Source organism: Scyliorhinus canicula, chromosome 11 (assembly GCF_902713615.1).
Source record: "Scyliorhinus canicula chromosome 11, sScyCan1.1, whole genome shotgun sequence".
Lineage (NCBI taxonomy): Eukaryota > Metazoa > Chordata > Chondrichthyes > Carcharhiniformes > Scyliorhinidae > Scyliorhinus > Scyliorhinus canicula.
In genome coordinates, this window is record NC_052156.1 from 57467439 (window position 1) to 57494019 (window position 26581).

At 42.7% G+C, this 26581-nt stretch overlaps 1 protein-coding gene across 4 annotated transcripts in view; it reads right to left on the reverse strand.

Moving 5' to 3' along the window:
- The window catches only part of LOC119973101 (FERM domain-containing protein 4B-like), a 416202-nt gene that overhangs the window by 21523 nt on the left and 368098 nt on the right, over positions 1-26581 (reverse strand). For all 4 annotated transcript variants that reach the window (XM_038810633.1, XM_038810631.1, XM_038810632.1 and 1 more), the window contains 8 exons: positions 19362-19438; positions 14406-14544; positions 14104-14245; positions 11770-11903; positions 11185-11304; positions 6842-7070; positions 6577-6633; positions 264-417 (listed from right to left, as the gene is read on the reverse strand). In XM_038810633.1, coding sequence (XP_038666561.1) covers positions 264-417; positions 6577-6633; positions 6842-7070; positions 11185-11304; positions 11770-11903; positions 14104-14245; positions 14406-14544; positions 19362-19438 — 1052 coding nt within the window. The remainder of the gene's footprint in view (positions 1-263; positions 418-6576; positions 6634-6841; positions 7071-11184; positions 11305-11769; positions 11904-14103; positions 14246-14405; positions 14545-19361; positions 19439-26581) is intronic.

Here is a 26581-nt window from a genome sequence, read left to right on the forward strand (position 1 = left end):
CGAAGGAACGATTAAAGGATTTTTAGACAGGGTGCCTACAACACTGGTTGGTACGGTTTGTTTTTGACCAACAGAGGAGGCCTCATTTGGGCCGGGTTTGCTGTTTTGAATCTGGAGAGGTCTCTACAACTCAAAGCTGCAGATCTAGAATGTGAATTATGAAAAGTACAGCAAATATTGTAACAGCAATGGTCAGAAAAAGATTCTCACCAAGAATACAGATAGCCACAGATGCAAACAAATACTCAGAGAACTGGATTTACCTAGTTTGGCCTATATGCCCTTTATCATGAAACTGTTCACTTGCAGAACTCCTTCTCTGTCGACTCTGTTTAAGTTCAAGAGACTGTGGCGGAAGTGGTCTCAGAGGTTGCTGGCTAGAAAAAGATCTTTTCCTCTGCATAATACGCATATCATCTGAAAAAAAAGTATGAGATAACTGTATAAATGATGAACTGATCAAAATATTTATTCATTTGATTTGTATATTCCACTACCACAGTATATGGTGTTATTTTATTACATTGTGGCTTTTAGATCATGCATTTGGTCATTCCACTAACTTTGCCACCATCAAGGTACTGACACATGCTACCATACAACTCCAGGGTACAGTAACTCCTCCTTGAAATTATGAATGCGCCTTGATTTTGTGTTGCCTGTCAGCTATTTGACCAACGGAACACAATCATAGTTCAGTCTAATGCTCATCTCATCAGATATCCCACATTAACAAATTATCCAACAAGGATCATGAGATAATTTCCAAGAGTTACCAGCTGATTTGACTTAAAACTAGTCTTTTCAATGCCACTTTAAAGGTGCACAGCATCATGAAAAGTTGCTTTGTCCCCAAAGGAATATAACATTTTGAAATTCCTCATGCAACAAGAAAGTACCAATGCTGGTCAAAGGCTGTGTATTCTGCAGCGAGAGACTCACTTTCTGACTTCCCAAAATCTTTCCACCATCTACAAGTCAGGATAGTGACAGAATATTTTACACTTTCGTGGATGAGTGCAAATTCAGCAATACTCAATAACAGATACCCTCAAAATCATTCATCATCCTAATTTGGAAATACATCATCATTTCCTTCATTATTGTTATGTCAAAATCCTGGAACTCCCAACCGAACAGCATCATAGGTGTACTTGCACCACATGGTGAAGAGCAATTCACCACCACATTCCCTCTGGCAATTAGAGATGAACAGTAGGAGTTTGCACATTCTCCCTGTGTCTGCGTGGGCCACACCACAACAACACAAAAAGATGTGCAGGGTAGGTGACAATATCTTTTGCCTTTAATAGGAAAACATAATTGGGTACTCTCATTTTATATGAAAAAAAAGGCTTGAACAATAAATTCTGGCCTCATCAGCAATACCTACATCCTATGGATGAATGAAAATTAATACTCCAACAATTTAAACTAGACCTCTGGTATTAAAGGATGCTAAGCACAACATGGCGGTACGTTTAACACCTATTATGACCATCAGGCGTAGAAACAGAAGTACGCTTTTCGGCCCATCGAGTCTGTTCCGCCATTCAATGAGATCATGACTGATCTGATATGGTAATCTCCAATTTCCTGTCTTATCCCCACAAACCCTGGATTCCTTTAGTGGTTAAAAATATGTATATCTCAGTCTTGAAAATACTTAAATGACCCAACCTCTAGAACCCTCTGTGGTAAAGAATTACACAGATTCATTACCCTCTGAGATAAATAATTCCTCCTCATTTCTGTCTTACATGGGCGACCTCCAGCAGAGGGCAGCAAATCCAGCAGAGGGCAGCAGAGCGGAGCTACTGATTGGCTGTTCCGGGGAGATTTGCATACGTGCAGTGCGGTCAGCGTAATTTGAAGGTGTACCTGTGCAAGAGACCCGAGGTGTTCAAGTGAAGGCAAGCATTCAGCAGAGGGCAGCAGAGCGGAGCTACTGATTGGCTGTTCCGGGGAGATTTGCATACGTGCAGTGCGGTCAGCGTAATTTGAAGGTGGTTTGTGGAGGGGCTGTTGTCAAGTGACAGTTAAACCCAAAACACTTCCTCAGTGTTTCCCCCCTACCCCCTCCTCTAACCAAAAAAAACAACCGTGGTTGTCGGGAAGGTAAGTTTCTCTTTAAAAACTTACCTTGAAGGGTGACATCACAGCAAAGCAGTGACCTGATTGGCTGGTAAGGAAAGTGCTCCAATTAGCAGTAGCTGGGAGAAACTTAACTCTGTGCGTTGGTAAATATTGTGATTGTAAGTAAAATCCTTATTCCTTTCATTTATTTATTTTTTGATACTTTATTCGTAATCACTTAAGGTAAAGTGTGAAAATGGCAGGAGATCCCAGACCCGTGTTATGCTTCTCGTGCTCAATGTGGGAGTTCAGGGACGCGGCCAATGCCCCTGACTCCTTCATGTGCAGGAAGTGTGTCCAGCTGCAGCTCCTGTTAGACTGCATGACGGCTCTGGAGCTGCGGATGGACTCACTTTGGAGCATCCGCGATGCTGAGGAGGTCGTGGATAGCACGTTCAGTGAGTTGGTCACACCGCAGATTAGGATTGGTGAGGGAGACAGGGAATGGGTGACCAAAAGGCAGAGAAAGAGCAGGAAGGCAGTGCAGGTGTCCCCTGCGGTCATCTCCCTCCAAAACAGGTATACCGTTTTGGATACTGTTGGGGGAGATGACTCACCAGGGGAAGGCAGTAGTAGCCAGGCTCATGGCACCATGGCTGGTTCTGCTGCACAGAAGGGCGGGAAAAAGACTGGCAGGGTTATAGTCATAGGGGATTCAATCGTAAGGGGAGTAGACAGGCGTTTCTGTGGTCGAAAACGAGACTCCCGAATGGTATGTTGCCTCCCGGGTGCACGGTCAGGGATGTCTCAGATCGGCTGCAGGACATACTGAAGGGGAAGGGTGAACAGCCAGTTGCCGTGGTGCATATAGGCACCAACGATATAGGTACAAAACGGGATGAGGTCCTACAATCAGAATTTAGGGAGTTAGGAGATAAGTTAAAAAGCAGGACCTCAAAGGTAGTAATCTCAGGATTGCTACCAGTGCCACAAGACAGTCAGAGTAGAAATTTAAGAATAGTCAGAATTGATACGTGGTTTGAGAGATGGTGCAGGACGGAGTGGTTCAGATTTTTGGGACATTGGAACCGGTTCTGGGGGCGGTGGGACCATTACAAATCGGATGGGCTACACCTGGGCAGGACTGGAACCAGGGCAGGACTGGAACCAATTCCTCGGGGGTGCTTTTGCTAACACTGTTGGGGAGGTTTTAAACTAATGTGGCAGGGGGATGGGAACCAGATTAGGAAGTTAGAGGTCAGTAAAGAGGCAGCAACTAAAGCCAGTAAGGTACTAGATAATAAACTCAATGTGACTAAGGGGAAGAGTAGACAGGGAGGAGATGATGATCGCAAAGGGACAGGTGGTGTGAGGTGCATTTGTTTTAATGCGAGAAGTGTAGCAGGTAAGGCAGATGAATTTAGGGCTTGGATTAGTACCTGGGAATATGTTGTTATTTGTATTACTGAGACTTGGTTGAGGGATGGGCAAGACTGGCAACTGAATATCCCAGGATATAGATGCTTCAGGAGGGATAGAGAGGGAGGTAAAAGGGGTGGAGGAGTTGCATTACTGGTCAGAGATGATACCACAGCTGTGATTAAGGAGGGCATGATGGAGGATTCGAGCACTGAGGCAATATGGATAGAGCTAAGAAATAGGAAGGGTGCAGTGACATTGTTGGGGCTTTACTATAGGCCTCCCAAAAGTGAGCGTGAAATAGAGGTACAAATATGTAGACAGATTATAGAAAAATGTAGGAGCAATAGTTTTGATGGGAGATTTTAACTCCCCAACATTGAATGGGACTCGTGTAGTGTTGGAGGCGTAGATGGAGCAGAATCTGTCAGGAGCATCCAGGAGAGTTTTTTAGAGCAGTATGTAAATAGTCCAACTCGGGAAGGGGCCATACTGGACCCGGTATTGGGGAATGATCCCGACCAGGTGGTTGACGTTTCAGTCGCCGATTACTTTGGGAATAGCGATCACAATAAGTTTTAGAATACTCATGGACAAAGACGAGAGTGGTCCTAAAGGAAGAGTGCTAAATTGGGGAAAGGCCAACTATAACAAATTCGGCAGGAGCTCGGGAATGTGGATTGGGAGCAGCTGTTTAAGGGTAAATCCACATTTGAAATGTGGAAGTCTTTTAAGGAAAGGTTGATTAGAGTGCAGGACAGACATGTTCCTGTGAAAATGAGAGATAGAAATGGCAAGATTAGGGAACCATGGATGACGGGTGGAATTGTGAGACTAGCTAAGATGAAAAAGGAAGCATACATAAGATCGAGGCGACTCAAAACTGATGAAGCTTTGGAGGAATATCGGGAAAGTAGGACAAATCTCAAACGTGCAGTAAAGAGGGCTAAAAGGGGTCATGAAATATCTTTGGCTAACAGGGTTAAGGAAAATCCCAAAGCCTTTTATTCGTATAAAAGGAGCAAGAGGGTAACTAGAGAAAGGATTGGCCTACTCAAAGACAAAAGAGGGAATTTATGCGTGGAGTCAGAGGAAATGAGTGAGCTTCTTAATGAGTACTATGCATTGGTATTCACCAAGGAGAGGGACATGATAGATGTTGAGGCTAGGGATGGATGTTTAAATACTCTAGGTCATGTCGGCATAAGGAAGGGGGAGGTTTTGGGTATTCTAAAAGGCATTAAGGTGGACAAGTCCCCAGGACCAGATGGGATCTATCCCAGGTTACTGAGGGAAGCGAGGGACGAAATAGCTGGGGCCTTAACAGATATCTTTGCAGCATCCTTGAGCATGGGTGAGGTCCCGGAGGACTGGAGAATTGCTAATGCTGTCCCTTTGTTTAAGAAGGGTAGCAGGGATAATCCAGGGAATTATAGACCTGTGAGTTTGACGTCAGTGGTTGGCAAACTGTTGGAGAAGATACTGAGGGATAGGATCTATTCACATTTGGAAGAAAATAGACTTATCAGTGACAGGCAGCACGGTTTTGTGCAGGGAAGGTCATGTCTTACAAACCTAATAGAATTCTTTGAGGAAGTGACAAAGTTAATTGATGAGGGAAGGGCTGTAGATGTCATATACATGGACTTCAGTAAAGCATTTGATAAAGTTTCCCATGGCATGTTGATGGAAAAAGTGAAGTTGTATGGGGTTCAGGGTTTACTAGCTAGATGGATAAAGAACTGGCTGGGCAACAGGAGACAGAGTAGTGGTGGAAGGGAGTGTCTCAAAATGGAGAAAGGTGACTAGTGGTGTTCCACAGGGATCTGTGCTCGGACCACTGTTGTTTGTGATATACATAAATGATCTGGACGAAGGTATAAGTGGTCTGATGAGCAAGTTTGCAGATGATACTAAGATTGGTGGAGTTGCAGATAGCGAGGCGGACTGTCAGAGAATACAGCAAAATATAGATAGATTGGAGAGTTGGGCAGAGAAATGGCAGATGGAGTTCAATCCAGGCAAATGCGAGGTGATACATTTTGGAAGATCTAACTCAAGAGCAGACTATATGGTCAATGGAAGGGTCCTGGGGAAAATTGATGTACAGAGAGATCTGGGAGTTCAGGTCCATTGTACCCTGAAGGTGGCAATGCAGGTTGATAGAGTGGTCAAGAAGGCATACAGCATGCTTGCCTTCATTGGACGGGGTATTGAGTACAAGAGTCGGCAGGTCATGTTTCAGTTGTATAGGACTTTGGTTAGGCCACATTTGGAATACTGCGTGCAGTTCTGGTCGCCACATTACCAGAAGGATGTGGATGCTTTAGAGAGGGTGCAGAGGAGGTTCACCAGGATGTTGCCTGGTATGGAGGGAGCTAGCTATGAAGAAAGGTTGAGTAGATTAGGATTGTTTTCATTGGAAAGACGGAGGTTGAGGGGAGACCTGATTGAGGTCTACAAAATTATGAGAGGTATGGACAGGGTGGATAGCAGCAAGCTTTTTCCAAGAGTGGGGGTGTCAATTACAAGGGGTCACGATTTCAAGGTGAGAGGGGAAAAGTTTAAGGGAGATGTGCGTGGAAAGTTTTTTTACGCAGAGGGTGGTGGGTGCCTGGAATGCTTTGCCAGCGGAGGTAGTAGAGGCGGGTATGATAGCATCATTTAAGATGCATCTGGACAGATATATGAACGGGTGGGGAACAGAGAGAAGTAGACCTTGGAAAATAGGCAACAGGTTTAGATAAAGGATCTGGATCGGCACAGGCTGGGAGGGCCGAAGGGCCTGTTCCTGTGCTGTAATTTTCTTTGTTCTTTCTTTGTTCCTTCCTCTGTGATTATGCCCTCTGGTCCTAGACTCTCCCACAAGACAAAACAACTTCTCAGCATCTACCCTATCAAGTCCCTGAGAATCCTATCTGTCTCAATAAGGTTGCCTCCCATTCTTCTAAACGCCAAGGAGTAGAGGCCCAACCTACTCGATCGCCCTCCACACCCGGGATCCACCTAGTGAACCTTCTCTGGACTGCCTCCAATGCCAGTATAGCTTTGCACTTTAATTTGCATGTTTTCACAACTCACCATCATCTGTTGTATTTGTGTCAGATAAGGAACTGGTCTCAGAGGGAATTACTTCATCTAGGAAAATAAATTACATGTTTCTCACAGCAAGTGTTGTAAATCAGTAACAGCAAATGATTACTGAGGCAGGCATGTTCATTTAAATCCCGGATAATATATTAACGAAAACATTTCACCAAGAAAGGTTTAAAAAAAAAGTTTCAGCTAGTTTATATTTTAAATGTCATCATTTAAATTGCAATCAGTTGTGTAGTCAGTTTATTACCTGAAACGACAAGGGATGTTCTCTGAGTAGGCTTCCTCCCACATTTTATTCTATACTCATTACTTAAATTCTCTATCTCTTGAAGCTTTTTTAGAGCATCAACGTAGTCCTGCTTTCTCTTCTTTTTAACATTCTTGCATATTTCATGGTCATTGGCTAGTTTTCTTGCAGCTTCCACAATCTTCTGTTGAATGACAAACTTATTCTCCAAATCTTGTAAGTATGGATTCTGAAATGTTAAGATGAAAAATTATGAATATACGCAGTTAAAAGATAACATAGAACATAGAACAGTACAGCACAGAACAGGCCCTTCGGCCCTCGATGTTGTGCCGAGCCATGATCACCCTATTCAAAGATTCTTTGTTGTCACAAGTAGGCTTACATTAACACTGCAATGAAGTTACTGTGAAAAGCCCCATGTTGCCATATTCCGGCACCTGTTCAGGTACACAGAGGGAGAATTCAGAATTCTCAGCTGGTAAGGGAATTGAACCCATGCTTGCTGGCCTTATTCTGCATCACAAACCAGCTGTCTAGCCCACTGAGCTTAACTCAGTTCGCTCACCTTCGGGGCGACGAGGGGCTTTTCACAGTAACTTCATTGCAGTGTTAATGTAAGCTTACTTGTGACAATAAAAGATTATTATTGTTATTATTATTATTAATTCACATTATTACCTATCATTTTACTATCCTCTTAATATAGCCCATGCAAATGTGTCCAATTGGGCTCATTTGTAGCTTTTCTGTCAATAAAAATGAAGACTGAAATATATATTCTTCTAATTTGACATTTTAAATATTTAAGCGTCACACAGGAAGGCAGAATGGCTGTGATGTGATGAACCAGTGACATGAAAGGAACTTGTAAAAATTCAATGTTGCTTCAAATTACTGTATTTCAAACAAAACAGAAGAAAAGGAAACAATAAACAGTCAGAAAATGAGCAGCAGGTGAATGCATTCCTGAGTATTTGCAAGAAATATTTTTTTCAAGACAGAATACAACTGGTTTGTGATGCATAGAGACACACCTCTCACAATGTGCCAATATAATTGCAACATAAGCATTCTTTTCCGATGACAGTTCTCTCTGCTGGCATGCCAATTTGTAAAGCTAGCATCGCCAATGCTTCAGTAAGTTAGTCACTACTTGATTCGTACAGGGCTGTCCCACGGAAGTTAGCACTGCTGCCTCATGGCGACAAGTTCGTATCTTTACAAGAGGCTGCCTCCACCTGCTGCTCCCATACCGACCCCTCCTACTACCCACTTCCTAATCCATGGCTACATTCACTGCCCCCCCCCCCCCCCCCCCCCCCTCCCCCCTCCCCACCTCAACGCCGCTCCAGCAGTGCCTTATTCACCTGCCGGGCATTACCCGCCCAAACAAACCCCAAAATCGGTGCATTCACCCTCCTGAAGAAAGCCTTTGGAATGAAGATCTTTCTGGAACACAAACAAGAACCTCGGGAGAACTGCCATCGTCACCAATTGCACTTGTCCCGCCAGCGACAGAAGGAGCACATCCCACCTCCTAAAGTTCCCTGTCATCTGTTCCACCAAACGAGCCAGATTCAGCTTGTGCAGCTGCTCCCCCCCCCACCCCCTGAATACCTAAAGCTCGCCCCTGCTACTCGAAACGGCAACTTCCCCAGACTCTCCTCCTCATCCTTCGCTTGGATCGGAGAAACCTCTCTCTTACCCATATTCAATTTGTACCCCGAGAACAGGCCAAATTCCTCCAATATGCCCATAACACCCCCAATAACTTCCAACGGGTTTGAAATATAGAGCAGTAGATCGTCCGCGTATAACAAGACCCCATGCTCCACCACCTCCTGCACTATCCCCTGTCAGTCCCTTGACTCTCTTAGCGCCATTATAATGGCTCTATAGCCACGGCAAAGAGCAAAGGGGAGCATGGGCAACCCTCCCTTGTCCCCTGGTGCGACCTAAAATACTCCGAACTCACTCGCTTCGTTCGCACACTCGCTGTCGGTACCCCATCCAACAGCCAGACCCAATCCACAAATCCCTGCCTAAACCCAAACCACCCCAGCATCTCCCACAAATAGTCCCACTCCAGCCGGTCGAAGGCCTTTTCCGCATCCATGGCGACCACCACCTCCACAATCTGTCCCTCCGGGGGCATCATTTTAACATTTAACAACCGCCTGATGTTAGCCGAAAGATGCCTCCCCTTAACAAACCCTGTCTGATCTTCTCCTGCGCTTCTGTGAATTAGCCTGCCCAGCTAGCCTGGCAGCCCCCCCCCCCCCCCCCCAATGGCGCCCAGCATCTTACCCCTCACTGATTCACGCCTCCCCCTTTTAAACACTATCTTGGTGCAAACACCATCAACATTCAAAGACCGAAAGAAAAAAAACAACCCCCAGAGAAGAACAAAGGACATTGGCACACAGAAAGAAGAAAATACAGAGCAGAGCCCAATGCACTCACATCCAACCCTCCCCCCATCCTCCAAGAAACCCCCCAACAACACCCCCAGGGGGAGAAAACAAACTCTCCCATGAAAAAAAAGAAACGAAGGGGGAACCCTCCTCAAAAAAAATCCAACCTCCCTGGACAGGGGGACATGGAGAGTCAACTTCCCCAAACACCTCCTCCAAAGTTCAATGTCCTCCTTCTCCCGACAGTCCACTGTCTCTCACATCACTTCCTCCGGCATCCCAAAACAGTATTTCCGACCATTGTAGGTCACCCAGAAACTGGCTGGGTACAGCATTTCAAACTTTACCCCCGTCTTAAAGAGGGCAGCCTTCACTCTGTTAAAGCCCGCTCTCCTCTTGGCCAGCTCCGCACTCAGGTCCTGGTATACTCAAAGTTTGCTGCCCTCCAAGGTACACAGCCTCATCTGCCTGGCCCACCTCAGGATCCATTCCTCACTAAGAAACCATTGCAACTGCACCGCCATCGCCCTCAGTGGCTCGTAACCCTGGGGCTTTCTTATCAGTGCCCCGTGCATCCCGTCCACCTCCATGGACAGTTCAAAGACCCCCTCTCCCAATAACTTCTCCAACATCTTGGCTACTTACGAGCTAGCGTCCGCTCCCGCAATCCCCCTGGCAACCCCATAATCCTCAGGTCCTGACTTCGGGAGCAGTTCTCCAAATCCTCCACCTTCGCCTGAAGCCGCTGCTCGGTATCTTGCTGCTTCTCATGCTCCCCCACCATCTGGATCACTTGGCTTTAAGACCCCAACCTCAGTTCCACACGGTCGATCCCCGACTTAAGCGGATCCACCATCATCACCAGGTCCTCCAGAGACTCATTTCTCGATTGGTTGAGCTTCTTGATAGAAGTCCACCAGCTGATCCATAGACCACTGAGACGGTAGTGCTGATCCCTTACCCTCCACCACCTTCCCGCAGGCAAAGTTTCTCGCTCTGACAGCTCCTTTCGCCTTAAACCATTTCTGATCCACTTCCTCCGCCATTCCTGCACCGTTTCCCATTAAAACCGCCCGTTAATCGGGGAAAGGGCCTAAAACCAACGCCACAAGTGGGAGCTGATAAATGTGCGACCACTCACACCATGGCCGCCATCGGAAGTCCCGATTCTATGGATTCTAGGGACCAGGAAGGATAAACATAGGGTCCCTAGTCTGTGAAGTTAGTCCAGCTGGAATCACATGAAATAAAAATGCTTAATTTTACCCTGCACTTGGGATGGGAGAGAAAAATAAACTCCCATCTCTTATGATTTATCCACTGACCATTTCTGGGAAGTGGCTTTGGGGTGGTGGCGGTGCAGCTTTGGGGCATACGGCCTGTGCAACTTCATAAATGAGGGCAGCACAGTAGTGCAGTGGTTAGCACAGTTGCTTCACAGCTCCAGGGTCCCAGGTTCGATTCCCGGCCTGTGTGGAGTCTGCACGTTCTCCCCATGTCTGCGTGGGTTTCCTCTGGGTGCTCCGGTTTCCGCCCACAGTCCAAAGATGTGCAGGTTAGGTGGATTGGCCATGCTAAATTTTCCTTAATGTCCAAAAAAAGTTGGGTGGGGTTACGGAGATACGGTGGCAGTGTGGGCTTGGGTGGGTGCTCTTCCTACGTGCCGGTGCGGACTCGATGGGCCGAATGGCCTCCTTCTGCACTGTAAATTCTATGATTCTATAAATAAATGCCAGTGCTCGAGGATCACAAAGCCTTTGGAACAATATTAAAGCACAACTCATCATCTATAGAACAAGGAGAGAGAAAAGAAAACTGTTCCATAAACAGTTTGATAGAAAGAATAGATATTAGAAATGGCAATTTTTCTATTGCACAAGTTGTTTGGCCATGCGTCATCAGACCTATTACACATACAATACTTGCCTCTTCAGTTTGAAGGAGGGTGTCATCCAATTTGAAAGATGTACCCACACGACGTCTAACATGTGGAAGCACTTCTCCTGATGTCTGTGGATACTCTTTTGGTAGCTTGCCTGTTAACTCCTATAATGGGAATGCATGAAAAATGAGAAGGAATCTAGTTACTGCTATAATGTAAGAGTTGCAGCAGCCATTTGCACCTAACAAGCAATGTGATAATACACAGATCAGCTGGTTTTAGGTCTTGGTCAAGTGATAAATATTGGCCACACACTCGAGTGAACATCCCTTTAGTCACCTTAAAAATAATGGCACAAAATCTTTTATATGCTGCTGAGAATCTCGGTTTAACATCTCTTCTGAAAGAGACAGCAGTCAACAATGCAGCACCCCTCAGTACTGCACTGGATTGTCAGTCAAGAATTTGTGCTCTCAATTTACAACCTTCTATCTTGGGATGGAGTAATGCCTACCACCTATACAAATTAGTCAAAAAAGAGATAAGATTGAATATTGGCTTTGAAAATAACTATTTAAAGAAGTACAGTAATGGAACCATAAACCCGGTGATTTCAAGGTTATACTTACTGCTTCTCGTAAACAAATTTTCTTTAACTCTTCCATTTTTTCATTGAGAGTATCTTGCAATGCACTTTGACGCAGCTTCAATTCAATTAGCTTTTCTTTCTTTTGCTCATCACTGACTTCTGAGTCCTGAGAACCTAAATGGATGCACACTATAATTACTTCTGACATCTAAGTAATAAGAAGCACATGAAAGTTATATGCAGTAATGTAGTTCAAAATTGCAAAATACAGAATTGCTTCAGCAACAGATGCACTCTCTGCAGGATCTGTAAAGGTCTCTGCGGTCAGCAGAAGTTGAATGCAGAATCTGATGAGATGAATGTTCTCTCTACCAGCTTGTAAGCATACCACGTCCATGTGCTGTTTGGCAGTCTTTCATGAAGCTTTTGGCACATGCACTAGTTGTAGAAATTAGTTTGCAGATTAAAAACCTTACAACCAATTTTAGCGCTTTCACTTAATTTTAAAATCAAGGGAAACCCCTTTTTCGTAAACATAGCCAATCCAGAACAGAAAAATATTTTTCATTTGCTATTATTCTTCAGAAAGTTTTTGACTTATTAAAAAATAAATTTAAAGTGCCCAATTATTTTTTTCCAATAAAGGAGCAATTAACGTGGCCAATCCACCCCTGCACATCTTTGTGTCATGGGGGTGAGACCCACGCAGACATGGGAGAATGTGGAAACTCCACACGTACAGTGACCGGGGGCTGGAATCGAACCCAGTTCCTGGAGCCATGAGGCAGCAGTGCGAACCTCTGCACCACTGTGCTGCCCCAGCTTTGAAATTGTTATCACAAAATAAAATTGAATGTGAGAAAGATTGTAAGCTATGAACACAATGCAAAATATATTTGCCTGTACACTACTTTAATATTGAATTTAGTTGTGTATATAAAATGTAAACACGGAATCCATTTTGATCTACATATTTTCAGTTCCTTATATCTAAAAAGATCCATTAACTGGAAATTGAAATCAATACAGTGCATTATAATCTGAAGTTGTCTCCACATATTGATTTGCACAGATGGCTGAGCATCTGTAAGAGTGAGAATAGAGCTCCAAGTAATGCTGGTTTTACTTGATCTCAACATAGTCACTGGGCACTGCACAAGTCTGCTTTAATGGCAGTGTCTCCTTCAAAAGCCTGCTGAGTCTCACGTTGTTCCATACAAGATTCATGCTTGGCTACAAACATAATACATCAGATATATATATACCTGGTAGTATTTGGGGAGTGAAAATAGAATATTCAATTTAAACTTAAATATGATATAACGTAAAACTTAATACTTTTGATTCAGAGATTGTCATTGTTGTTCACTTGACTTTCCAATCCTGTAAAGGATTTACAGGTACTAGTTGGAAAGTGTGTATTTTGACAAATCAAGTTTTTGATTTACTGCTTCTGGCATGGTTCGATGAGAAAAACTAGGTTGACAGGGATGCACTGAGCAATGAATCCTCTGAACGGACAGCAGCATACTTTGTCCCTTTTATGTTTGGAATTACAGTTCAAGCATCATTAATTTTTTTTCAACCTCTGCCCTATTAGATGAGGCAAGGGAGAGGACGACGGAGTAGATATGCCAAATCATTTGGCACTCTGTTAAGAATGCATCCAAATACAATTCATTTGAAGATAAATACTGTCTGAATTGCACAAATACAGTCTAAGTTGCAAAGTCCAAAGTGCGCATAATCAGTAATAGCAAAACAAAGAGCGCATTGTACCCGAACCAGAACCCTGCTAAAGAGAACAATCAATTACTGTGAAGCTAATAAGATTTCCACAATGTGTTCACTTAATGAGATAATGGCAAAATAAGTTGATTCTGTTCATAATTCTAATATAGCTTGGTTAAACAGATTTTCCTTGAAGTGCTAAATATTTTTATTGCCGATTTAGAGATTTTAAAAAAAAGTTGATTCATCATGTGATAGTGTGCAGTTTGGTCGGAAGTAATTGTCATTTCAAAAATTGAAAATAATAAATAATTATGCATTGATATTAATATTTAATTTGTATTTATATTCTTTAATAGAGATTTATGTTGAAGAGAAATCAAACACTAAGTTAACACTAAACACCAAGGGCAGACGTTTCCAGCCTCGCCTGCATCATCCAGTCCTGCCAAAAGTGAATGCTGAATCTTCCACTGTGGGTCCCGCCACAACGGAACTGGAAAATCCTGGTCTAAGATATCAAATATTGAAAAATTGAACTAACATTAGGACGGCATAGAAGATCAGTAGTGCCCAACTGCCCATTTTTATAATGGAATCACACTTTATGGCATATTGAAAACATGCAGAGCAAAGAGTTTACCTGAGGAAATTAGACTGCCATTACTGGCTGTTATAATGGGATTTTTCCCATCCACGTTTACCAGTTTAGAAGCTTTAGGCATTCCTGTATCGGTCAAATCCATTGCAATATCACTGAGACTTCTTGCTGATGGAATCTTTGCCTAAGAGAGCAAAACAAATTCTGTATTAAAATTACGTTCTCTCCAAAGTCAAAATAGGATCGGATTTGAGTTGGAGAGTTAATGAATTACATTCCAAATGGGTGTTCAAGTTCTTAAGTTCATCCACAAGTTATAATGTGTTTTCTGAACTGAAACTTACTTTACTTTGTTTTCTGTCCAGGTAGAATTGATGTTGACTTATTGCCATCACCCAAATTGATTTTATCAGGGAGGTACTTGCATACCATGTGTTGACCACCAGCCCTGTCTGCCCAAAAGTTCTTCTTGACAATGGCACTCTAAATTAAAAAAAAGACACCCAGTAGGATTTGTTATTATTTTCAAGAGATTCCAAGAATCCCAGAGTAAACCAGTTCACTTGAGATTCACGTTTAGTATAACAAACCTAACAGCAGAAAATGAAGATATATAACTACAAGAAATATTTACAGAGCACCTTTAATGTGGTTAAAATGTTCCAAGGCCCTTTACAAGAGCTTTATCCAAATAAAATTTGACAGCAGGCCAAATAAGATGACGTAAGGACAGAAGGTCAAAAGCTGAGGCAAAGAGGTAGGTTTTAAGGATCATATTTCAAAGAGGAAATGGGTAGAAACCAGAGGTGTTTAAGGAAGAAATTGCAGAGATTCGGACCTTGGCAGCTGCAGGTTCAGCCATTGATGACAGAATGATTGAAATTGGGGCTGCTCAAGAGGCCAGAATTGGAGGTATGCTTATATTTCAGATGGTTGCAGAGCTGGAGGAGATTACAGAGACGGGGAGCACATGGGCATAGAAGGATTTGAAAACAAGGATGAAAATTTTAAAATTAAGCCATGGCTCAACTTGGAGCTTGATTATAATAATAGTAATAATCTTTCTTAGTGTCACAAGTAGTCTTACATTAACACTACAATGAAGTTACTGTGAAAAGCCCCTAGTTGCCACACTCCGGCACCTGTTCAGGTACACGGAAGAGAATTCAGAACGTCCAATTCACCAAACAAGCGCGTCTTTCGGGACTTGTGGGAGGAAACCGGGGCACTCGGGGGAAATCCAAATAAGAGGATCAGGGGTTACGGGGAGTAGGCAGGGGACTGGGCATGAGAAACATATCAGCCATGATCGAATGGCTAGGCACACTCGATGGGCCGAATGGCCTAATTCTGCTCCTATATCTTATGGCATTATGGAGCTAATGGAGGCCAGTGACCACAGGCAAGATGGGTGAAAAGGACTTCATGTGATTTAGGATGTGGACAAGAGTTTCAGATGATCTTAAGTTGATGGAGGGTGGAAGATGGGAGATTGGTCAGCATTGGAATAGCAGGTGAAGGTAACAAATACATTTGGGTTTCAGCAACAGAACGGCTGAGGCAGGAGATGATGATAAAGAAGTTTTAAAAAGGAAATCTTAGGCTACGGTGTAGATGTGAGGCTGGAAGTTCATTGCGGGGTCAATCATGACACCAAGCATACGACAGTCTGGTTCAGCCTCAGACAGTTGCCATGGAGATGGCTGGAGTTAGTGGCTAGGGACTGATGACTTTGGTCTTCTCAATAGCAAGTTGGAAGAAATTTATTCTCGTGTCATTTATTCTGTTGGTAGCACTCAACAGCCCAAATTACATATTGTAGGTTCAAGACACACTGCAGAGACTGAAGCACTAGATGGATGATTCAGTGAAGTATTGAGCGAGTGCTGCACTGCTGGAATCTTTTGGAGATTATGCTACACTGTCTAAGGTGGATGCAAAAGATTCCATGCAAATTGGCTGCTGCATTTCCTCCATTACAACAGTGACTACACTTCAAAAAGTACTTCACTGACATGAAAGTACCTGGGAATATGCCAAGATTGAGAAAGGCCCTATATAAATGCAAGTCTTAATGTCATTAGGTAATTGGACAAGCAGTGGTGACGAATTAGAGAATGGCAGTTGAAAGTGACTCAAGTGCATCTTTTATTTTCTTAAACCAATTAGATTTCTCTTGTGCTTTGAACAACTCCTCCTTCAAATGGAAGCACCATGTGGCCTGGGCCATTGGCTTCTCTCCCTAGCTGCTTTCAATGTTATTTCAAGGACAAAATGACACAACTGTGTTACTACGGGTCAGGTGAAGGGCTATTGCTGGGCCAATGTTCAAGCCGGATGAAATTTTAGACCTGGGTTTCAGGAAAATGGAGCAGCTGTGCTTCTCTTGTGCATGTTTTAACCTATATCCAAACAGCAGTTTTAAAAATACAAACAAAAAGAGCAGGAAACCCCAAGTGCCTACATTCTACAATATACATACATACCGCAAAACTGATTCAAATTATATTTAGCTCATAATGCTACAATATATGAATTAAACACTTGAGAGCACATGAACATTAACTGGTCATTTTCAAGTGCACAGGAAACATACAGGAAAGAAAAATATGAATTCCACTGGGTTTTCTCAACACCATTCTGTAGTTGGGACTAATAGTGGACAATTGGATGTAGCTTAAACGCTAGTGCCACTTTGAATTGGAAGGCTATCAGTGGGTCTCCTGTCCTTTCACTCACTGCATTGGAACAAGCAGCATTCCAGATAAACTTGTGCCAGCCAGCATGAAGACAGAAACTGAATTATCGACCATCTTAACATATGACCAATGTAACCTTTGCAAAATGTTCATAATACCTACAGGTCATGATGTATACAAAAACATGGGCACAGAATGCAAATTTAAAAAACTTACCTTATTTGCTTCTACTTCCTCTCTTCTCCACCCCCATCCCCCCATTCCCACCAATAATGGCTGAATAAATCACATTGTCTTCAAATTTATTAGTTTCTTCGGGAGTTAGGCTTGAACTGGCCAGATGCCAGTAAATAGCAGAATTTGTTATGCTGCTTTCCCCAGAAATAAATCTGGCAACACAAATGGAATGTAGAAAACAGACTGCAGCTGCTTAGGCGGCATAAAAATAAAACTTAAAACGCAAAGTTAGTATACCATTAAAATATAGATGAAAGCAATGATCAAAATTCACACAAGTAGTTCCATACTAGAACCAGCAACCATTTCTAAAACCAAAACATGCTTCTAAAAAAAAAAATAATAATTTGCTCTGAAAATTCGTCCAATCCATTGGAAATGTGTTTCTAAATTTGCTGAGAATTTCTCAGTATATAAGGATAGGTAGTGTCCTCCACATTATTTTCAGGTGCACATCACATGTTGAATTAAGAGGTGAATTAATTCAGGCTCATTTAAAAAAAAATTCCAACGGTGTGTAACAATTAGAGAGCTTGTTTTCTTTCTGCTTTCGGAGGCAACAACTAACATTTATAAAGTGCTTTTAATGGAGGAGAAACTATCTGAAGATTCTTTACAGACACAAAAGAAAAAAATTGACTACCAAACCACTCTATGTTGATGATAGAGGTGGATTTCTAGGAGAAAGAGAGAGGTATATTGAGCTAAACCTAAAGAATGGGGCATAGATAGAGCTGCCAGTTGGTGCAGTGGATGGATGCGGAGGAGGGATGGGCACTCAAGTGGCAGGTCCAAGGCGTGGAGAATTTAGAGAATGGTTGGAGAATGATTGGAGGGGTCCAGTGTCTGTAATATAAAGAACATTCCGAAAGCTTGGTGTGGAGATTATATTTTCAGAAGGCTTTTCCAGGAGGAGTGTGTTCAAAATGACTGAAGGTTGAATTATATCACACTTTTGACAACCTCAGGACGTCCTAAAGACTTTACAGCTAATTAGGTATCTTTTTTTTTTAATGGAGTCACTGTTATGTCATAATATAGGAAAAGTCACAGCCAATTTGGCTCAGCAACGTTCCCCAAAACAGCAATGTAATAACGGCCAGTTCTGTTTCAGTGTTGATGGCAGAGCAACAAATTTCCACCACAGCACAAGGGAGAACTACCCTTCTCTTCAAAATAATTGTGCAGGATCTCTCATGATCGCTTGTTGGGACTCCCATGGCCTCGGAGATACAGTGCCTCCCTCCCTCAATGGTGGGGATAAGGAAGAGGGAAACACACACAAAGAGCAGAATCAGTGGAACAGAATTCCTTGGGTGGAGCACAGACATATAGCTGGAGGCAATTAAAGAAAAAGGGCAGGGCACAGCCCTGGAAGGATTCAAAGGTAAGAATGAGGAGCCAATGTGTTTCAGCGAGGAGGTAGTTGGCTGGAACTATAAGTGTAAAACAAAGCAATAAACTGGCTAAAAAATACAGCAAGAAAATAGAACAATATTGATGTAGGTTGATAGCTCTCAAGCTATTCAGAGTACAAAAGTAGAGAAGTATTGTTGCAATTGTATAGGGTACTGGTGAGACCATATCTGGTGTAGTGTGTCCAGTTTTGGTCTCCTTATTTGAGGAGGGATGTGGTGGCATTGGAGGCAGTTCAGAGGAGGTTCACCAGATTGATTCCGGGGAAGAAAGGGATGACAGACGTAGAGAGATTAAACACTTTGGGTTTATACTTGCTCGAGTTTAGAAGCATAAGAGGGGATCTGATCAAGGTATATGACTTACTAAAAGGGATTGATAAAGTAAACATAGACCAAATGTTCCCCTTTGTGGGCAATCTGGAACGAGAGGTCACAGATATAGGTTAAGAGGCAATACATTTAGAACAGAGATGAGGAGGAACTACTTCACGCAGAGGATGGTGATGTGTGAACTCACTGCCCCATAGTGCGGTGGAGTCTGATTCATTAAAGAGTTTCAAGAAGAAGATAGATATATTTCTGATTTAAAAAATAGATTAAAGGGATAGAGAGAACAGCTAGGGAGGTGGATTTGAGACCAGGAAGACATCAGCCATGATCTGATTGAATGGCAGAGCAGGCTCGAGTGTCTGAATTGCCTACTTCTGCTCCTAATTTCTATGTTAGCCGATGATGTGAATTCAAATTTTAGATAATCCATTCCTCTCAATATCATCCTCAATTTTAAAACGGCTAATTTTTCAAAAAATATTTAATTGCTTGAACATAGCATGTTACATTCTGCGAACACACTTTTAACAAAACCTACTTTTGTTAAAACATGTTGCAACAGGTTCAATAACTAAAGGCAAATTTCAAAGTTATGATATCAAAGAAAATATCTTACCTGCGTGGATCATGAACTTCAACTGCAAACTTCTTTTCACGGAAGTATAAATTTTCAAGCTGTTTCCACTGAAATATCTAAACACAAGCAGAAGAACAGGCATTAGTAACACCAGCAAATAAAGGACATGTAAATGTTTGGAGTGAAAAAGGGTACAGCATTTTAAATATATGGAGATTAGAAGTCCTAAAACAGAACTGACCATCATTATTTAACTCTCCATTCAGTGAACTGTCTGTGCTACTGTAAAGATAGAGCATGTACAATTATTTCCTCTTCCCAGTTGTTAACATCTTCCCTTTTAATGTGCTTCATTGTCGACACACTTTGCCAACTCATTCTTGCAGTGGTATAGTTACCATTTCAATCAGCAATGTGTATTCCACTTGCTGGCCATTCAGTTGCTTTATGAAGGGACTTACCTTACAAAATCCTCTGTGGATCATTAAAAAAAAGATGCATTGTGAAACCTTAAAAGTTCCAAAATGAATTTTGTTTTGAAGGGAAGAGAACTTCCAACCTGGCAAGTTAATGTACGTGTAGCTAATCCACAGGCAGCCTTTTAAAAATGTCCTTAGTCCCTGGATGTAGCAGCTCCCTATCACTTCCTGATACAAACTGTTGACACTAAAATTGAAAACACACCATTGACTACACAAAAAACCTGAGGCACCACAGCCGTTAATAAACTGTATTTGTACCCGCAAATCAACTCACCAGTTACAAAGAGTGAAGTGTAACATATTTTTATGTGCAAGCTTCCTCTTCACAAGGCTCCTAGGAATCACTCGTTGCCTGTGCTTATAACTATAGGAACCTTCCTTGTTCTGCATCTTTACTCTGGTTTCAGCTTTCTCTGAGCGAGTTCCAAGCCTTCGTACATTTTACTCCTCCCACCACCTCTTCATGCAAACATCGTCATCTACTTTTTTTTAAGCATAATGTTACCTCCCAGAATCCACCCCCTTCCAACTATTTAGCATGAAGCAAACAAAGGAAAAGGAATTCACCTGATACACACTTTTCCAGAACTCTAAAAAAAAAGATAAAAAGAGAAACAGTCGGAGAATTTAAGAGGTGTAGTCTATGCCAGTAGCAATGCTGTGAGATTGTAACTGACACAGCAACCAGAACACCCAGCTCCCACTGGAATTCTTTCCTTGTAGAATGCCTGTACTCAAAAAATTCTTACTTGAGGCACTTTCAAGGTGGTGTCATTTCAAGTCAGCTGTCTGTAATGAAACCAACCAAACTGGTTCTGCAGGATGTTCAGTAGAACGCCAGCTTAATTATTACTTTCTTTGCAGCTACGTCAATATGCCTACTGCTGCTTTGTCAAAGGGGGCAACAAGATTCACTGAAAATTGAGTCAGAACTGCTGGGAACATATCTAGACAGCAAACAGATGAGAAATCTGACATATGTTTGACCTTCTGAATAAGAACCAAGCTTCATTATGATGACATTTGAAACTTCTCTCGCCTAAATAATCAATTCAAGCAACATATTGCAGCCAGTTGTACATAATAGCGGTCAGTTTTAAAAGTTTAGCATATGTCCAGACATAGATTTATTCTAGTCAACTAGTTCTCTGTTTGGTACTCTCAACCTGTAGGTGACGGGTCGGTTGGAATTTTCCCCACCCACGACAGACGAGGTGGGAGTTCTGGCATTATGGCAGGAGAACATGTCAGGAGAGGAACCCAATGTATCCCCCCTCCCCTCCACAATAGGGAGAGCATTCCAGCGCATGGGGAGGCTGCCAGGTAAATCATGGCAGCCTCCCAGATCATTCCCCACGGAAATAGAGCTGAAACCCATACCCCTTCTCCCTGCCAGCAATTTCTGCCCAAAGTGCCACTACTGCAATAGCCACCCACGTGGGACATGAGAGGGGTTGGCTCCTGCTTTCGGCCTCCACCGAAAAATTTAACCCATCAAACTCCGAGAGCTTAGGCTGACACAGCTACGGTTCACATTGGTGTGTTCAAGGGCACAACAGGGACTCAAAGGTACATATTATATCTAAATACAGCACTGACTGGTAAGCTTCCTGATGCTTTGTCCAGCCAGGCGCTTTATAACATCAGCCTACGGGTTACATAGAGTTGAATGGGAAGGTTTCCAATCCCTTGTGACAAGGCTCTCCAAGTTCTAACACTAGCTTGTTGTCAGACATTTCTTGTTTAAGCTATCCCTGCCCAAAGAGTGGTGAGAATGTGGAATTCACTACCGCAAGGAGTGGTGAAGTGAATAGTTTAGCTTTTAAAAAATTATTTGTTGGAATGTGGGTGCTGCTGGCAAAGCCAACATTTGCCCATCCCTAATTGCCCTTGAACGGAGTGTCTTGCTTGGCCATTCCAGAGGAGCAGTTTACGAAATTTGGCAAGTACATGTGGGAAAAGGGAACAGATAATTACGATAGTAGATGCAGATGAGAAAAGATGTGAAGAAGCTCGAGTAGAGCATTAGCTCTGGCATGGACTGGCTGGGGTGAATGTTCCATGTAATGCTAGGCAATGAACCCTGTTTATCTCCATCCTTCTTTCCCAAGACAGTCAATACTTTATAATCGAATACAAAATTAGCACAAGCTGGAAACACTTTGCAAGTCAGTCCACATTAGAAGGGCCATTCCTGAATCGTTTCCTTTTTTACTAAATTACAGGTGCCAACTGACTCGCTACATCTGAGGAGTGGAGAAACATTCAAGACAGCGTTTCGGAAATTTTCCGATATCCTGCCAGTGAGCATTAAACTTACAGTGAGCGTAGAGACTCATCTATAGGATTTACCATTTTAAAATTATAAATGCAATAGCATTTGCAAACTACAAAAGTCAAATGTTCAAGTACTTCAAGGAAAATGGCAACTCTATATACTGTAAATGAATGGAATATTCAGCATATCGTGTTGGGAGAGGGGGGACATTAGTAGCAGCTACTTGGCTCTTTGAAACCTGTTCAAAGTAGCTCATCTATTATGGATCTAATCTTGTGATATAAGGTGGCATTTTATGGTCATGCTGACGGCGACCCACGCAGCCTGGGTTCCCTGGCGGCAGTGGGTGCAAACAACGGGGAAACCCAGTGACAGTGATGGGACAGGAAGATCCCATCTACAGCCAATGGTGGGCTGCCTCTGCCTATAGCCACCAAAGTTGGCCATTTCCTAAATACAAAATGGAGGAATGCAAAGCTTGCAGGTTAAAATGGACAATGTTTACAGCACAAGCAGGCTGCACCAAGCCAGTGTGTATTCTGTATGCAAAGAGAGCAGACAGCACCGAAACAAACATTCCGCATACTAATGAGGCAATCTCCGGGATAGTTAACATAGCAATGGAACGATCCCAGGGACAATGGACACAAATAGAGAAGTGATTGCAACAGTGTATGGGAAACCAGACACCCCGGCACCAGCGGGGTTCGAAAACAAAGCACCTGAAGGCCCGCCCAGTAGCCGAGAGATAGCCTCAGTATTGGGGGGATTCAAACAAATCGATTGGGAAGAGACCCAATCGATTCCGAGCAAGTAAAGGGGTCCGCCCAAAAGGGCACAAAGCCCTGGGACCTATAAAAGACAGGTCCCACACATAGTTCGTGCTTCTTAACCAGCCCTCCTCTCTGGACCAGCATCTTGACCAGCTTTTGCCAAAGAAGACCTTGAACGAGAGAGAGAGGTTTGGGACAGCAGCCGCCAGCAAGTAAGTGTCTCACAACGATCGCTACCAGAGATAGACACTCCTGACCCCTTTTAACCCGTACCAACCTGAAGTCTGCAGACCAGAGCAGAGCAAGAGGCCTTGTCCCCTGATCCGGCAGCTCCCTTTGAGATAAGTATTGGTTTATTTAGCGGTAGGAATAGTTTAATCCTCTTAGCGTATGCATGGGTAGTATTATAATTGTATTATAATAAACTCAGTTGTTTGAACTAACTAATTGGTGTATGGTTTTATTGCTTTGAACTTGACCTTGAAACTTGTGGCGGTATCTTAACGATACCTGGCGACTCAGAGCTAAGTAATGAAACAGAGCCAAATTGATTGTTAAGCACACTCACCCAGAATGAGCAACATGCCGCCGTAAAATATGGCAATACCAGGGGATGGGGGATCCCACCCATAATGGTAGCCATGGCTCACTGGTGGCATTATTGCCAAAATTAGATATTTGTGGGTTCAAGCAGCATTAACACTGCTGCCTCACAGCGCCAGGGACCTGGGTACACCCCTGGCCTTGGGTCACTATCTACATGGAGTTTGCACTTTCTCCCCGTCTGCGAGGGTTTCCTCTTGGTGCTCCGATTTCCACTCACAGGCCGAAGATGCGCAGGTTAGGGGGATTGGCCATGCTAAATTGCCCCTTACTATCCAAAGATGTGGTTAGGTGGGATTATGGGATAGGGCAGAGGAGTGGGCCTAGGTAGTGTGCTTTTTCAAAGGGTCAATGCAGACTCTTCGGGCTGAATCGCTTTCTGAGCTTTAGGAATTCTATGGTTCTATAAAACATATTCTTGACTGAAAATTCACTGAGGTGGCAATTAAGTGTTGCATTGTTGGAAGAGCCATCTTTCAGATGAGATGTCAAACTGAGGCTCCTTCTGCTCGGTCAGTGAATGAACAAAGCCATGGGATCTTTTCCAAAGAGGAGTTGCGAGGTTACCTAGTGTCTTCAATCATTATCACAAACAGATTATCTAGTCATTTACCTTTCTACTGTGTGTGGGACCTTGTTTTTTTTGTTTTGCAAGTTGACTGCCACATTTCCCAACATTACGACACATGTTGCACTTTCAATACTTTTTTAAAAAATAATTTTTAATCAAGTTTTCCCAAATTTTTAACAACAGAAAGAAATAAGAACAGTAAACCCCCCTAGACACAGATAATAATTAACGTGAAACAAAATATACACGCCCAATAAAGAAAAACAAACAAACCTAAACTTAGGTTCTAAAAACTTACTCTAAATTTATTTTAAAAAATAAAACCCAATTATTTAGTACTCTCATAAAAGTTATTTAATCAAAATATTTGAAGAGATACAAAAATAAAGAGTAAAGTGAAAGCTCTGTTTTAGTTAGTTTCCCTAGATGTGTGGCACACTCCCACAGATACACAATAAACATTTAGCACTCAACCGCTAAATAATCAATGAGTCAGTCCTGTAATAAACAACCTCAAACACTTCCACCATGACCGTAGTCATAACTGCTTCCCTGACAAAGAATTTTAAAAAAAATAATTTAGAGTACTCATTTTTTTTCCAATTAAGGGCAATTTAGCATGGTCAATCCACATAACCTGCACACCTTTGGGTTGTGGGGTGAAAACCACGCAGACATGGGGAGAATGTGAAAACTCCACACGAACAATGACCCAGGGCCGGGATTCGAACCCGGGTCCTCAGCATCGCAGTCCCAGTGCTAACCACTGCGGGACATGCTGTCCTCTCCCCGAACAAAGGTAAGACACCTACAGACCGAGTATAAAACTGGATTTGCCAGAAAATCAATTCATGCAGATTTACTCATCAGCAAGTTCACTGGGATGAAAGCTTTTTTAATTAAAGAATTCCCTAAAAAAGAACAATTTTCTACTCATTCAGTAACAATAAACGTTGTAACAGGTATGTACCAAGATTGTTGCATGCCACTGGTCCTAGTTTTTAAAAATAAATTTAGGGTACCCAATTATTTTTTTCCAATTAAGGGGCAATTTAAAGTGGCCAATCTACCTAACCTGCACCTACCTAACTCAGTCACAGTATTCTTACCAGAGTCAAAAGTTGTTGGGTTGAAGCATATATTCGAGGCCAAAGCCTCAGCACAGCACAGAGTGCTGCACCTTTGGATGAGACATTAAAATAATGGACCGATTGCCTTCTTAATGTAAAAGATCTCTGGCATGGTAGCATAGTGGTTAGCACAGTTGCTTCACAGCTCTAGGGCCGCAGGTTCGATTCCCGGCTGGGTCACTGTCTGTGCGGAGTCTGCATGTTCTCTCCATGTGGGTTCCTCCGGTTTCCTCCCACAGTCCAAAGATTAGGTGGATTGGCCATGCCAATTGCCCTTAGTATCCAAAAAATGTTAAATGGGGGTTACTGGGTTACGGGAATAGGGTAGATACATGGGCTTCAGTACGGTGCTCTTTGTAAGGGCTGGTGCAGACTCGATGGGTCGAATGGCCTCCTTCTGCACTGTAAATTCTATGATTCTATGGCACTATTTCTCCTACAATTTTGCATAATTATCTCCCATTAAACAGGTAATCTGGGTCATTTATCTCACTGCTGAGAGAGGAAGCTTGCTGTGCGTAAATTAGCGTTACAATTATGACTAAACTTTGAAAACATTTTGAGACATCCTAAACACGTGAATTGGGCGACCTAAATACAAGCCGTTTCTTTTTATCTGTTGTACTGAGGTTGAATTTTATCTAGAGGTCAACCACCTATTTAAATGCAGGTCTATTCTCACATATGCACGGATGGTTTTGAAGGAAATTATTTAAAATGAAGATTCCCAAGTTTTTGTCTTTATGGGCTGGGTATCATGAAGACTTGCAGATTCTAATGAAGGTTAAATCCAGGATTTAAGTTTTTTTTCATATTTCTCATTCAGAATTGCTTGCTTTTAAAAAAAAACAGTTCTTTCCAAACTTACAAAATTCAGGCAAGGCAAACCACCACATGTGAAAATAAGTTTGAGTTGCCTGAGCTTGTGGGAGTGGAAATGCCTGGGGGTTGGATTGCCAGAGTTTAGGTACCACAGGTGTTTTTGGGATGAAGATTTAATTTAGAATATGTAGCTGCTATTAGTGGCACTAGGCCAAACATGCAAGTTAAAATGCAAATACTTTTGTTTGTTAATCAAAGTTTGTTCTTAAATTGTTAGTCCCAATATTTATAATGTTAACCATATACATTCCTGTTTAGCTGTGCAATATTCTGAGTCACCTGTGCAGTACACTGGAACCAATTCCTCCTTCACCCCATCCGTTTCTCACAAGAGGCAAGGAGAAATAAAGTCCCATTCTATTTCCTCTCACACATTTACATTCCACTTGTTTCTCTCTTGATTGGTTTGCCTCCCATCGCTCTCTTCTTACTCTATCACTTCTCAGAGACTTTGGGCGGGCTTCTCCCGCAACTGGCCAGATGGCCAGACGCCGGCAACGAGCGGCGTGAACCACTCCGGCGTCGGGCCGACTGGAAGGT